Source organism: Planococcus citri, chromosome 2 (genome assembly GCF_950023065.1).
Source record: "Planococcus citri chromosome 2, ihPlaCitr1.1, whole genome shotgun sequence".
NCBI lineage: Eukaryota > Metazoa > Arthropoda > Insecta > Hemiptera > Pseudococcidae > Planococcus > Planococcus citri.
In genome coordinates this window covers 3,169,816-3,185,301 of record NC_088678.1, presented here as the reverse complement: position 1 = coordinate 3,185,301, position 15,486 = coordinate 3,169,816, and the positions used below count along the sequence as shown (strand labels likewise).

The 15,486-nt window shown below is 34.3% G+C and overlaps 1 protein-coding gene across 1 annotated transcript in view; it reads left to right on the top strand.

The window, feature by feature from the left end:
- Window positions 1-15,486, top strand: part of LOC135834218 (probable serine/threonine-protein kinase DDB_G0271402) — a 92,568-nt gene that overhangs the window by 37,011 nt on the left and 40,071 nt on the right. Inside the window, exon 2 of the mRNA XM_065348054.1 lies at window positions 13,317-13,394. Coding sequence (XP_065204126.1) covers window positions 13,317-13,394 — 78 coding nt within the window. The remainder of the gene's footprint in view (window positions 1-13,316; window positions 13,395-15,486) is intronic.

Genomic DNA, 15,486 nt, shown 5'->3' with positions numbered 1-15,486 from the left:
TTTCATCGCACCTCAACGCTGCTCAATTCCCAAACACCAGCATGCTTTTCTCGTTCCCAGCAACGACGAGCTTGTCAAAAAAAATGTACGTGGTGGTTCTCGAACATCATTGAACAAATCTGTTGGCTCTCGCAGCCGGAGAAAATAATTAAAGCGCGTAAAGTCCTAGAAGCGAAACGTCCACTTTCATCAGAGAATTTGCGCCGCTTAAATTAATTTACAGCGATAAGCGAGCAGTGTACAATTAAATCCTACATAATTATATGGTATTACCGGTGCTGCGGCGAGCAGGCCCCACCGAATTATATAACGGCTAAAATATTAAATTATTTTTAACAACTGAGACGAGTTGTTTATTATTCATATAAATACGGATAGTATAACACGATCCATTTGTAAAACAACTGGCAACATTGGTCCGTCCTTCTGTCTCACTCTTATGCACTCATTCATCTCTCGGTGCACTCTTCTTTTTATAGTACATAGATAGATTCTATATCTACTCCTCTCGTATACCTCCCTCCCCCCTCCCGCCCTTCAAAATGTACTTCTCCAATACTGTGGCAACGCGTTCTTATTCTTCATGAAAATACCTCTCTCTCTGCCTGACTCTTTGCATCTCTCGTCCTATCATTTGCCTAATTCATTTATGTCAAATTAAAACGGTAGTTCTGCCTACGGGGGCAGTTTATTATTTATAGCGAGAACTTGGGCTATTTGTTCTTTGTCGTTTAATTACACACAAGTGCGTATAAACAGCTCAGCTTCTACTTTTCGACTGGTTATCATTTTTTATCTATACGATTTAATAACGCGTTATTAATTTCTTCTTCTTCTTTTTTTTTACCTTTATTATTTCAACCTTTCTATTAAATAGACGATACTTATAGTTTTTTTTTCGACTACGCGTCGAATTAACCTGAGTACATACTTAACTAGGTAGGCATCTTGCCATCTGTAACGCGATCCTCTCACACAAATTCTCATTATATAGCGCAGATATACGAGTACTATACAGTTACTTACCTCTCCCTCTTTTCATCTCCTCATCGTCGTTGAATAAATACGAACGAAAGAGAGAAAAAAATCAACGTACGTGAAATTTAAAGGTCGTAATCTGTCATACTTCACCGAATATTTCTCTCACTCTTTCCGCTTAACCGAGATTTACTCGTACTGATGAAATATTGTGCAGCCTTCGATAGGCTATAGGTATACAGCACGTCGCCGTATACACGTCAATGACTCTTGGGTGAACGCGATTATTCCGTTCGATTAGCAGATATAGTATTTGATTTGGGCGCGTATGTGTCGTAATCTACCTATTTAATATTTGCCTTTCTTTGCCCCCTTCCCCGTATCTCATTAACTAATCGCAATTAAAGAAATCACCCGTACGGTTTGTAAGTGCAGTAATTACCGCAGCGGCCCTACCGGCCACAAATCTCTAATAGACAGAATATTTATGTCTGCAACAGCTTTTCAGCTATTCAGCCATTCCGCTATTCATTAGCTATCTTTCAGATATTTGGAAAAGTTGTTAAAATATTCTATTGAATGGAATATCAAGCAACGTCTAATAGTTAGCTATAAGCCCAAATATACAATATCTATTAGAAAAAAATTAAATATAGCTAAAATATATTGTCACCAGATATTAAATAACTAAACAAAAATTAATAGCAACTAGATGTCTAATAGATGTCAGAATTCACTCAGTTACTACCAAAACTTGAACAATAACTTTAGTATTGCTCCAGTTGTCATGATAGAAGGGAGAGTGTGCATCGGAAATAAGTATTCTCGTTATTTTATGCTTGAAAATGGCCGCAATTGCAATAAATTACAATTAATTGAGTTCTTAAATTACATTTAAAGTTGATATTTCTTCAATTTCGCTTTTTGATAAGAAAATATGCATCGTAAAACGTGTTTATTTATGTTAAATGTAAAGAAAACTCAAAGTGTTCAAAAAATAATGATAAGTGACAAACTCCGAGTGATTCAGGTTCGATTTGAGAAGAATTCGCGGAAAATAATGGAAAAATTGAGTCAGCAGCATGTTTATCTTACGTAGTAAGTAGATTTATAACTGACATGAAATTATGAAACTCATGATTATAGGTAGAAATAGTTTATGAAATATATGATAATATGTAAGTATAGATCTGTATAGTACCTACCTACCTACCTAACCATGAACTTCTTATTTTCATGTTAATTATATTAATATGTACTAACTTACTGATAAAGTGAATATGCTGCTGACACCATTTTGCTATTATTTCCGCAAATTCTTCTCCAATTATACCTGAATAATGTAAAACTTTGCCACTTATTATAATACATATTACCCATTACTTTTTGAACACTTTGAGTTTTCTTTAAATTTTCTCAAATAAACAAGTTGTAGATTGTTAAAAGCACTTTCATTTTGCAGGGCGAATTTCAGTCGTTTTAATAGCTGAGAAGCATCCAATAGATATCTGTAAAACATTATGGCTACAAGGCATTGGAGAATAGATATCTATTCTTTAGCGCATTGCAGCCATAATGCTTTACAGATATCTATTAGCCTTGTATTTACCATGTAATACTATATAAAAGGTACTTTCCAGTTATTAAAACAAGGTAATTTCAGCTATTCCAGTTATCCATTAGCTGTATCTTTGGCTGAAAAGAATATCTAATAGATGTCTATTAGACGTTTGTGGCCGGTAGGGGGAGCATGATCTGATCTCGACCCTCTTACTTATACATATACTGCGAATGGTAGGTCTAGGTAGGTACCCAACAGGGAGGAGAATTTTTCGACGAATTTGACAGCGTAATTTAAATGATGTGGAAAGTCGACCTAAATTTGATTTTCAAAGGCAAGATTGCCTTGTTATAATTATGAAATTTCAAACAAAATTGTTCCAATTGATTAGTCGAATACTGATTCTTCTCTAACCGAAATCGACCTTCAAATACTAAATTTCATTATTTGAACAGTTTTGGAACTTTGGGCCAAATGTTGGAAAGTCCAGATTTTCAAAAATTGGAAATCAGTTTCGACCTCTTCAAAAACGTCACCAAAAGTCAGCAAGATTCGCCAAAAGTCCATCAGATAGTCAAATATGAATACATATTTTATGTTTTAGTGACTTCTTGGCGACAGATTCACCAAAAGTCACCAAATTCCGCAAAAACCACCAGGATTCACCAAAAGTCATCAAGATTCCCAAACAGTCAACAGGATTCATCAAAAGTCACCAAATCACCCAGATTCCTCAAAAGTCACCATGATTCACCAAAAGTTCATTAGATTGTCAAATATCATGCATATTCTATGTTTTGGTGACTTTTGGTGAATCTTTCACCAAGAAGTCACCAAATTCACCAAAAGTCACCAAGATTTCACAAAAGTCACCAAGATTCATCAAAAGTCCTTTAGTGACTTCATTGGTGACAAATTCACCAAAAGTCACAAGGATTTACCAAAAGTCACTAAAATTCACCAACTGTCACCAAGATTCCACCAACTGTCACCAATATTCCACCAAAGTCACCAAGATTCCTCAAAAGTCACCCTAATTCACCAAAAGTCCATTAGATAGTCAAATATACATATTATATGTTTAGGTGAGTTTTGGTGAATCTGTCACCAAGAAGTCTCCAAATTCATCAAAAGTCACCAAGATTCCACAAAAGTCACCAAGATTATCCAAAAGTTCTTTGGTGACTTCTTGGTGACAAATTCACCAAAAGTCACCAAAATTTACCAAGATTCCACCAAAGTCACCAAGATTCCTCAAAAGTCTTTTGGTGACAAATTCACCAAAAGTCACCACGATTTACCAAAAGTCACCAAAATTCACCAACTGTCACCAAGATTCCACAAAAGTCACCAGAATTCACCAAAAGTCCATTAGATAGTCAAATATGAATATTCTGTGTTTTGGTGACTTTTCGTGAATCTGTGACCGAGAAGTCATCAAGATTCTACAAAAGTCAGCCAGATTCCACAAAAGTCAGCCAGATTCCTCAAAAGTCACCAATTTCATCAGAAGTCCTTTGATGACTTCTTGGTGACGATTTCACCAAAAGTCAATAAGATTCTGAAGAAGTCACCAGGAGTCACCTAAAGTTCTCAAGATTCGCTAAAAGTCATCAAGATTTACCAAGAGTTGCCAAGATTCTTCAAAAGTCACCAATCAAAAATCACCAAGATTCACTATAAGTCACCAAGACTCCCCAAAAGTCACCAAGATTCCCCAAAAGTTGCCAAGATTTTCCAAAAGTCACCAAAATTCACCAAGAGTCATCAAGTTATAAATGATCACAAATGGTCACTGTTTGGTGAATTTTTCACCAAGAAGCTTTCTATCGATTTGGAGGATTGCAAATAGGGTTTATACCAAAAAATTTAAGCTTTCTTGGTCAATTTGATGAAATTTTGATTTTTTTCCTTTTTTTTTTTTTTTGAACTCAGAGATTTTCAAAAATTTACCAAAAATCGAAAAATGCTCCAAAGCGCCCAAAATTTTTGGATGGGTGATGTATTTTTGAATTCTGTTGATTTAGCTTCGACAATAATGAAAAGAAAAGTACCAACCTTATGGCACGATTTTAAAAAAAAAAATACCTTAAAATCTCCTTCCAACATAACGATGGAAAAAGTAAATTTTTCCGTATCTTACATTTTTTTTTAAATTTGGGCCCTACTCAAATAATGCAATTTTCTGCGTTACCAAAATTGTCCCTTTCTTCGTAATTTTTTTTGAAGAAGAAGAAGAAAAAAATTTTAATGTAACCAGAATAATTTTTTTATATTCAATTTTCGCACTAATTTATGCAGTTGTAGACGATATTAAAAATGTAAAATCCTGTAAAACCCCCCTCCCATCTTCGTTCAGACGATTAACTTTTTTCAATGACTACCCTGTGGGTTCTTTTCCTACGCTCTGGGGATAGAATCAGCAGAATTGGTGTCTGAGCAACCGAATGATCCTCAGTCAGTCTTTCAACAAAAAAACAAAAAAAAAACTCAACCATGGAGAAAGCAGCAGACGAAATAATTTCCCTCGACCATTTACTTCCACTTTTCAAATACCACAACACCTAAATCGAGTCGAACAAATAAATCCTCAAATAGTCCGATGTCAAACGAGCACATTTCTTATCAATTATGACAGCTCGGAATGCAGTCTCTGCGGCATTTTAGATTTCAGAAGAAAAAAACATCCAATATCTAATAATAAAAAAAAAAAGGCCAGCTATAGACAAAACTATACTTAAACCATCAACCAACCGTCGATCCAAACCTAAAACCTAACCCTGTCCTCATTACGATGAACGAGCTCCGGTAGGCGTTTTTATTTATATCTTTGCGAAAAACAATCGAAAAACACCTCAGCATTCTTCGCAACACTAACACATTTGGTTGAACCACATTCCTATATATATATAAAATAAAATACATATAAATCGATCATATACTAGCAATTAAATACTTTAGCAGCACCTTTGCTGTTTGTTGTTGGAGCAAAAAAAGAAAAAATCCACATAGTTCCAACAATTGATGATTTTTTTCCCCTTCGACGTAGTACTAAATTATCATTTAATTATGGCTCGAATTCCAATAAAATATTGAGAACAATAATCGTTGTACGAGTTGGATTAATTTCACAGTTCTAGATGAAAAAAAAATTACCCGAAGTGTCCGACGAAGCAACGACGATGAGTACGTTGATTGCCGAATTTCTTCGAGGCATTTTCACGTAAACTTATACACATACAACTAAAGTGGCACGATGATCGTAAATTTCACTTCATATTATATTATCGAATCTGTTGCAAAATATTGGGTACCTTTTGGTTCAGCTGCACAACACGAGTTATTCTTTAGCACGTTGAGCCATCACCTCGTAAATTCTGTAACCCAAAAAAAAGAAAAAAAATTGAAATAAAATATACTACATATTATACTAAAAACATAAATAAACACATAGACAAATCGACTATATACCTACACAGTACCAAAGTATATTAAAAAAGGGGGACATTCCCATAATCGAGGTGAAAAAATAATCGATCTACTCGTCCCTCTCGAATACAGCTCGAGCTATACCCTTCGATACAGGTAAACCAGCAATAGTATGACTGATACTGTTAAACACATCGTAAATTTAAGGCGTTCGATTATGCGTTTTTATTAACGTCTTTTCAACGATCGGATACCTCGTAAATAACGCGTAACATGGGTAGCTCTTTACACACGTTTACTCCTCCCGTCCCTCGTCCTTTCCATTGCTCGACGCTCTGCCTGGACTCGGCGACATAATCTTTCTCGCGCCCGTCATCGTAATCCGATCCACAGCATCTCGATCATCGTATATCGTATCGTATCGTCGGCACATTAAAAAACCAGTATTACACAATTTTCCAGCAAAACAATTAACCATAATAATATAGACTCTGCAGCGTCACGTCGAGTGGCTTTTATTACGCGTAAAAATATACACTAATTTTCGAGAGATTAGTTTTTTCTCGTGTTTTACACCATATCGACGTGTGTAGGTAGGTTTAAAAGACCAGACAGTAGTAAGAGAGTATCGCACACACACACATAACGTAAATCGAACCATCATAGACATCTAAAACACCTAGTTAACCTACTTCTTCAAACGAGTCCATCATATGGATGGATATCGCTATGTATACTATGTTGATATACTAGATCTGGTTTCTATATATTTTTTTCGAGTTTTGCGAATATTCTACAAAAAAAAAATTCATCATTTAATAATTCTCTCACAGCACCGAATCGTAGATATTAAATACATCTTTCGAGCCAAATTACCTTTTCATAAATCAATAAATCTTCAACTCGCTGCATAAGAAGATCAAAAAGCAAAAAATTTTCCAACAGCTATATTATATAATAAATAAATTACTTCATTAACTAATATACTAGGTGTACACCCGTAGAGTGCTCTACAGCACCTTAAAAAACCAATCATATTACTTATATTATACGTACACTAGGTAGGTAAGTTGAGTATATATGTACGAGTAGTTTAGGCATAATCTACAACACTCAAACACGAACCCGAACCCGCATAATAACGTCGTAACTCTTCATACTCCACACTACCTACAAGTATCACTGTACTACACATTCGACATAATGAAAATACTTTACAGCCGAAGAATATTTGATAAAAATGGCCAATAACGACGCGTTAATCATTATAAATATGTATTAGTAACAGGTATATAGATATAATATTTCTATACGATGAAATTAGCCTATCCTTGATCCTGCATCGAGGTTAATTTAATTCCTCGAGGTACGTTTAAATGGTCTTAACTCTTACTCTTTTTCTTTGGCACCTCTCTCCGTACGTTTCACGTCCACCAAACACCGATATGTAATAACATTTATATTATAGCATCTTAACATGCACATGTAGCACCACCTCGGAGAGCTAGGGCATCGCTAACACGAGTGTAATTTTTATACACCTTGTTTTTTTAGGCGAATTTCCATTCTTAATAGCTCTGAACCTACAGAATGTTACATTAAAATTTATGAATGAATGACGTTACAATGTGTCGATTCGGTTGGGTCGTTTGGGAAGGAGGAATTAGGAAGAGGAAGGGGGTGTATTTGGTTGGATCGTGAAAAAATTACGAAGTATTTTGATCAAATTCGAAGAACACTTTCATTTTGATTTGTAAGTCACTCAAAAAAAAACTAAGCTCCAAAGATGCCTCTGAAGGGGGAATTGTGAGCTCTCAAAAAGAGGGAATTTTCGCAAAATACTTTTCTTTCTCAAACCCTCCATTCAAACTATAACTCAGCACCAAAAGACATGTATTCAGGGGCGACTGAAAATTTGAAAATCGCTTATTTTTGGGTAAAATCGACTTCTGAATTTTTTTTTTTTCATTTTCAAATGTTTTCTATTAATTCTGCTGAAACATCAAAACACATCATTACTCTGAAACTGGGGGAATGTTTTAGAATACGAAAGTGCCAATTTATTCGTCATTATTGTAAACGAAAAATTGAGAAAAACAGCCAAAAGCTTACCTATGAATTTTTTTTAGTTTTGAAAATTGACAATAATGGTCAAAAATTGGCACCAATGCTCGAGTTATGTTTTTCGGAAAGGGAAAATTTCACCCAAAATCAGTTTGGGTATAGGCTAATAAAGCGAAAAAAACATGATTTTTTTCGAAGATGAATTTTTTGAGGACCATATCACTCCTCTCCAGAGGCACCTCCGGAGCTAATCTGCACTCAGTTTGGTCAAAATCCTACGATTTTTTTCTCGTGATCTACTCCAATCTACATAAATTTTCAGCAGTCTAAATTCAATTCTTCAAAAATTACTCGAGTGTGATTAGCAAAGTAGAAAAAATTGGATTCGTCGATCTTTTTTCTCCGTTTTTTAGGCTCCAATTTTTCTTTTCTTCTCCCCACTTCCTCCAAAAAATCATCTTCATTTTTCCAGTGAGAAAAAATTATTACATTGCAAACAGCTCATTTGAAAAAAAAAAGTCAAACAACCTGTTCTCATACAAGGGGATTCTTTTGAATTGACGCTCAAGCGGATCGGATTTTTGAAAAATTTTATAAACGTTTAAAAAATTGAAAAAAATTTTTATGGGGATTTTTTAAATATTTTATGAAATATAATATTTCATTTTTCAAACAAAATGAGCATGGGTAAATAATTGGTTCATTTCAAGCTCCATTCACTCTCACCCTTCCACCCCACACACAAACACTTAGAAACCTGTCAGTTTAAGAAAATTAGGATCTTCTGGAGGAATTTGAAATCACTGTAAAAAATTAAAAATCTCGCCCAAAAGTTCCAAAATTGATTAAAACCGTTCGTTTTTTTGACTCGTCTTATTTTAAAACACACTAAACGTTATTTTGATGAAGAAAACACTGGTGAAACTCCCTTTTTGAACACTTGTATTTTTTCTTTTTTTTTTTTGGAATTGGCAAATTTCAGTCAAAACTACACTTTTGAACTGGCACCCCTGGAATTTTGTAATAAATTTCTAAAACGTTCGAGCAGATGTCAGATAAGCAAAAAAGCACCAATCTAAATTATCGGAGGCAAAGTTCATGTTCGGTCCTTCTAGAGCAATTTGGTGGCGAAAATTAAAAAATTGACGAGAGTTCGAAAAATTGCCCAAAAGTTGTCGTTTCATCGAGAGGTGTAAAATCTAGTTCATTTTATTGGAAAAAAATTAAAAAAAAAAAAAAAATACATGCACGAAAAAGTTGAAAAATCGCCATCACAATTTTTTTTTCAAATTTTTCATATTTTCGAAAAGTTTTTAAAAATCCGAAATTGAACTTTGGAGCTTGAAATTTTGATTGCAGATTTTTTAGAACATTCTATTCTGATTTAGATTGGTTTCGTTCAAATGACAGATTGCCAGTTCAAAAGATTTACTCGCTCGTTGGTAAATTGTTCCAAAAAATATATATATTTAAAATGGCTGAAATGGGCAACGAAAAAATTGTCTACGAGAAATAAATTAAAACCTGTTTGTATGGCTTCAAAATTGTCAATTTTTGAAAAATATAAAAAAATGAAAGCATCTTCTGGAGACAGTTGGACGATTTTGGACCCTCAATATGAATTTGCAGAGAGAGGTCAGGGTTTGAAATGAATCAAAATTTCAGAAATCACAAGTTCACAGAAATATTTGACAGATTTTCAACTCCTAATTGCTTCGGGTTTGTCATTATGACAGGATGAGGTAAGTTTTCTGCAGCTGATAAGTTAATTACGACGCGACGTCTTCAGTCCAGTGATTTTTAAATTGCCGAAACAAAAGTCAATTTTCACTGAATGGTTTCAAAAGTGGTTATAATCGATTCGGGTGGTCAACTTTAGGGGCAAAATAAAGTTTCAAGTAATTTTCTAAAAAAATATAATATGTATTGTTATTTTGTTTTTTTTTCAAATTTGAAATTTTCCAGTGATAAAAAAATGCCTGCATTTCTCATTCCATCATCTTGGATTTTAAGTCGTCATCCCCGATCGATTCAAAATGTCATATTTGTGACAGGATAAAATTTTCAGCTACCGAAGTTGATTACGAAAATTTTTGGAGTGATAAAGGAAATGTTATGGGAAAAAATTGTCTTTTTCTGGAGGCTTCAGATCGATTAGAAAATTATTGCAATCAGTTCGAGAGGAGCCGATTTCAGCATAAAAAGCGATTTTCAGAAAGATAGGTTTATTTTTTTCTCGGCAAAAATTACACTTCTTAGCAGAGCTGACTTATTTTATTTCAGCAACTATGCACATTTTTTCCTAGAAAAAAATGACAGATTTTTTTCTCAAAAAAAATGAAAATTTTTCAAAATTGAACATGATACTTTTTACGATTGAAAAACTATATTTTCCGAAATCAAAAAATAAGATCTTTTAATTTCTAGGAATCAAAAAATTTCACAATTCATCAAATGGAATTTTTCAAAATCAAAAAAAATTAATTTTTGAAAAATCAAAAAAAAATGGTTTTTCAAAAAAAATAATAATTTTTCAAAAATCAAAAAATGACATTTTTCAAAATCAAATAGGTATTTCCGCCATTTTTGAAAATTCCCCAAAAAATCGAAACCTCCCACAATCGAAATTTGAAAACTTGGTTCTGAGGTGTGAGTAACATGCTCATTCAGTAAACCAAATTTCCCTAGTTAAAAATAATACCTATCAAGTAAATACATATAAACTCGTAATAATTCAGAAAATTCGGCTCAAAATGCACCGCAGCGCAGTCAGCTTCTCGTACAACAAGAGGAAGGGAAAAAGTCACGCCGTAGATCGCAGGTGAGAACCTAGACGTCTACAATGTATAGTATTCCAAATGTCAGCATCCAAACTGCCAACATCATTAATCATCGTACACCATAAACGTCGTGGCTAATAATCACAATCGATTATCGTTTAGTTGTAACACCAAACTGACTGACGTAGCACTTCCTCACTCTCTCTCGGGCCATTTTATATTACATATTACGTATAGTCGACGACACACTATCTCACATACACTCAGGTATACAAAAATATATTTATAAGGTACTTTTCGATACACACTTACACAACTAAAAAAAAAAAAATCGTTTATTAACGTATCTACTCCAATATTGGGATTCCGTTCGTTAACGCTGGTTACTGTGTAGATCGATACAACCTGCTAATCATCTATAGGTAGTCACTAGTCAAGGTTACAAAATTCGTAAATCAAATTTAATTCTTTAAAAATTCCACCGACGTTAAACCAGAGGTGATAACAACCACACCACAAACATGTATATAGCTGCCAAAGAGCTCCACAGACAATACAATCAGGAAACATTGCTGGACACCCATGCTCGTGTTTTAAATATAATTACCGCCTCCGAAAAAATACACAACGTAGGTAAAGCCATATCTGCGAACGTGTAAGTGCTCTTTTTTATACACTTTTTTTTTTTTTTAATAAGTCACCCATATAAATGAAAATCGTTCTAGTGCTGTGTGCTTGCGCTTTTGTATAATGAAATGCAATAAATCTTCGCCGTCGAGTTTATTTAGATCTTCATATATATTTACTCGTACGCGGAAGATGAAAGGGCTATATCGGTGTAAATCACCGGAGGTTCGGGGCTCGACATTTTATATACCTAGTTGACGAATAAACTGGTTTAATAAGTCGACTGCTGACCCAACTCTACTATGTATACAAACCGAACAAGTCCTATAGACACTACACACCTCGCAACAATACCTTTGGCACAATACTTGAAAATAATGCGATCACACCGACTAGATAGGTAAACCAATTCGGCAATAATATAACAAAAACATGCCTCATCGTAAACGTTTATATGTAATGTGGTAAAAGAATCAACCGAATACCCGACCTTTTTTTTCTACTCTTGATATTTCCCTCTCGTCTCTTTTTCCTGCGTATTTTTTCTTTCTGCATTATTTATTAAACTCATCGAAGCGTGTAACGTGTTCTTGGCGAAAATTAACCTGCCCTCAGAGACCTTAGGAGCTCCTAAATCATCGACGAGTTTATACACTCGTATCTAGTCTAGTACATCTAACTCTAGGAAAAGGGGCAAGAAGAAGTGGTACAGTGCGGTGGCCAATAATTCCAACTACACCACCGTTAATATACTTAGCTCGGTGCTGTGCTGTGTTGGGCTGCCCCGTGACCGTAGCCCCCTTATTTTAAGCGGGCCACCGTGCTGTCACTATTGTAATAAAATAAACGCCGCTACATTAATCATTTTTGTTTCGCGTGCATTATTCAAAATAATGTGATTTATGGTTTATTTTTTAACGTTTCGTAGTTGCTCTCTAGACGCCTCGCCTGGGCCTGTTTCTCTGTTTGGTTTCGCGATTCGTCTCGAAATCCACTTCTTTTTCCGCGACGACGATGAGACGAACCCGGAAAGCAGAAAAAAGGGTTCTGTCATGATGAGATTTGCGCAGCTGCATCTTACCGTGTCGTCTTACGTTAGTTTCGAAATACTTCCATTTTTCGAGTCACAATAAACGATGACGACGAAAATGAGAAACAAAAAATACGAGAACGAACGAAGCCGAAAATGACGACTAATTCGTTCGCCGCATCACGTATGAAGTCGCAGGCTCGTAGCATTTATCTAATGCATGCAATTTTTCCTCTTTTAATCTGATCGTTTCAAAATCACGTGTAGGTACCTCCTAATAAGACTCGAGAGCGTTTTATTGGATGACCAATTTTCTGAGAAATCGCTTCCTTCTTGGTTTTTTTCCATTTCTTCGACTCGTTCGTTTGTCTGACTTACGCATTACTTACTTGTACAATGGTTGAATCAAAAAAACCGTTCTATCTGGTTTTGTTTTTCGAAGAAATGTAATAATATAATCGTATTAATGTTTAAGAGAGATAAATCGTCTCAGTCAAATTAATAACTATGCTCGACAAGACTGACGCTGCAGAGGTTGAGACATGTACCCAACATGTTGATGTGTTATGCCTTGGTCATTTCCTGAAACGTGTGTTCGAGTTGCTATGGCTCTTGCGGACTTGATGATTGTGTTGAACCACTCGTCATCACCTTTCTTTCTTTTATGTATTTCGTATATACACATATTTGTTAATGAAAACGATATTATGTATGTCATTATAACGCGTATCCGTAAATTGGAGGATTTCACAAGTGCCTCTGCCTAGCTTACTCAGTACCTACCAGTAATTTTGTACTGACAATGTGTCTCATATATTCTAATTTTTTGTTTTATTTTTATTTGCAGATGAATCAACAATGTAAAGTATGCGGTGAACCTGCGGCTGGTTTCCATTTTGGAGCTTTCACATGCGAAGGATGCAAGGTAATGAATACTAATTAACTTCAATCTATCAATATACGAGTAGCTAGGGCAAAAAAAATTTGGGAGGGAGAGGTCTGAAAAGTTTGAAGAAATTAAGAGTGTTATAAGTAGGTATCTCACTACTTTTGTGTAAATTAATTTGATGGAAACTATTCTAATGCTTTTTCTGAAAAAGTGATCCAATTTTCTGAATGAACTATAATGACATGATGTAGTTGGCAATTTAGAAGAATATCTATACAAATAATATTTTGTGTTACTTAGAAGAAAAGTAAGTCGATTCTAAGAAGAAAATTTTTAACGAAAAAATTCACACTGAAATGGTAATTTTGTTACTAAATTGCTACAAGGTAAAACACGACACAGGGTGTCCAAAAAAACATCTGAAGTAATCTCACTCATAATTCGTTCATGAAGTTTTTCTGGAAGTTTATATTGAGAGAACTATAAAAACCATGTTTATTTATTTATTTATTTATTTAATAGCTTTTTATGCAAGTACATAATTTATTTTTTGGCTTTTAAAATTCTATAATTTGAAAAATTTTTATTCAGAGATGTTAATTTTGAAAAAAAAGAGAACAAGTCCAAGTGAGGGCGAAAGCTCTTGAAAATTTGTATTTCGAGAGACATAAAAATTGTACTATAGGTATTTATGCGAGAAATTTATTTTTTCACTTCGCAACGTTGAAAGCTGAATGATTATTTTTATGAAATTTCGGTAGGGTGAAAGCTTTCCAAAATTTTTGTTTTGAGAAGTAAAAAGCAGTTTTTTTCATCACAGACCCTTCTTTTGACGAGCCTTTCAGAAAGCACGGGCCCGAGACAAATTTCCCCCTTGCCCCTCTCCCTCCTCTCGACAGTTTTGTCGTGGAAGGAAAACGAAAATGTCAAGCTTTTATTCCATTTCTTAAAAGAACATTGAAAAGTGAAAAATTCCATGTCCAGTATTGTCGGAAAATATATCTACTTATGGATCACTCCACGTCAATTGGACCAAGAAGTGAAAGGGGGGCGGGGGGGGGGGTTCGAAAATTTTTTTCAAAATTTTTCCTGTGGAAAGACCTACCGAAGGGATGACCAATGGCGCAAATCGCAGCACTCTAGCCCATTTTTAAAGGCAGCCAGGGGGTGTCAAAGTTTTCAGTGAACCAAAAATATCATCTATTTCAGCAGTGGATTACTCGATATCCGCGATACCTACCAAAATGGAACATTTTCCCATAGTTAGAGGTTTTGAAAGGCTTTTTGGTGATATCATAATAATCTGTGTTGCCACTTTTTTTCGTACAAAAAATTAGCTCGAAAAGTTTCAAAATGTAGTTTTCACATCGTTCCGAGTCTCAAAAATTCTGAAAAAAAAATATTATGGACAACTTTTCATGCTGAACAACATATTGAAAAATTGGGATGGTAACATGTTGCAAAGTTGATTTGAAAAAATTTTAAAGTTTGCAAAAAAATTGCGATTCTTTGATTTAAAACATGACAAAAAGTTTTGATAGGTGAAGTTGACCCATTTGACTCCTATTTTTACGTATCTGTTGAAAAAGTTGAAAAAACCCTTTCGCTCGGTGAAATAAACACCTCACCAAAAAATCAAAATTCGAAAAAATTCAAAAAATGAACGAATTTTTATTTTTTTGTTGTGAGTGTAATTTTTACCAACTTTTTCATGAAATACGTCAGAAAGAGGTCAAAATAAGACAACTGAACAAATTTAAATTTTTTTTGATGTTTGAAATTGAAAATTGAATTTTTTTGAATTTTGATTTTTTGGTGAGGAGTTCATTTTATCGAGTGATAGTGGTTTTTCAACTTTTTCAACAGATACGTAAAAATATGGGTCAAATGGGTAAACTTCACCTATCAAAACTTTTTTTTATGTTTTAAATCAAAAAATCGCATTTTTTTGCAAACTTTAAATTTTTTCAACTCAACTTTGCAACATGTTACCATCCCAATTTTTCAATATGTTGTTCAGCATGAAAAGTTGTCCATAATATATTTTTTCAGAATTTTTGAGGGTCGGAACGATGTGAAAACTACATTTTGAAACTTTTTGAGCTAATTTTTTGTACGAAAAAAAGTA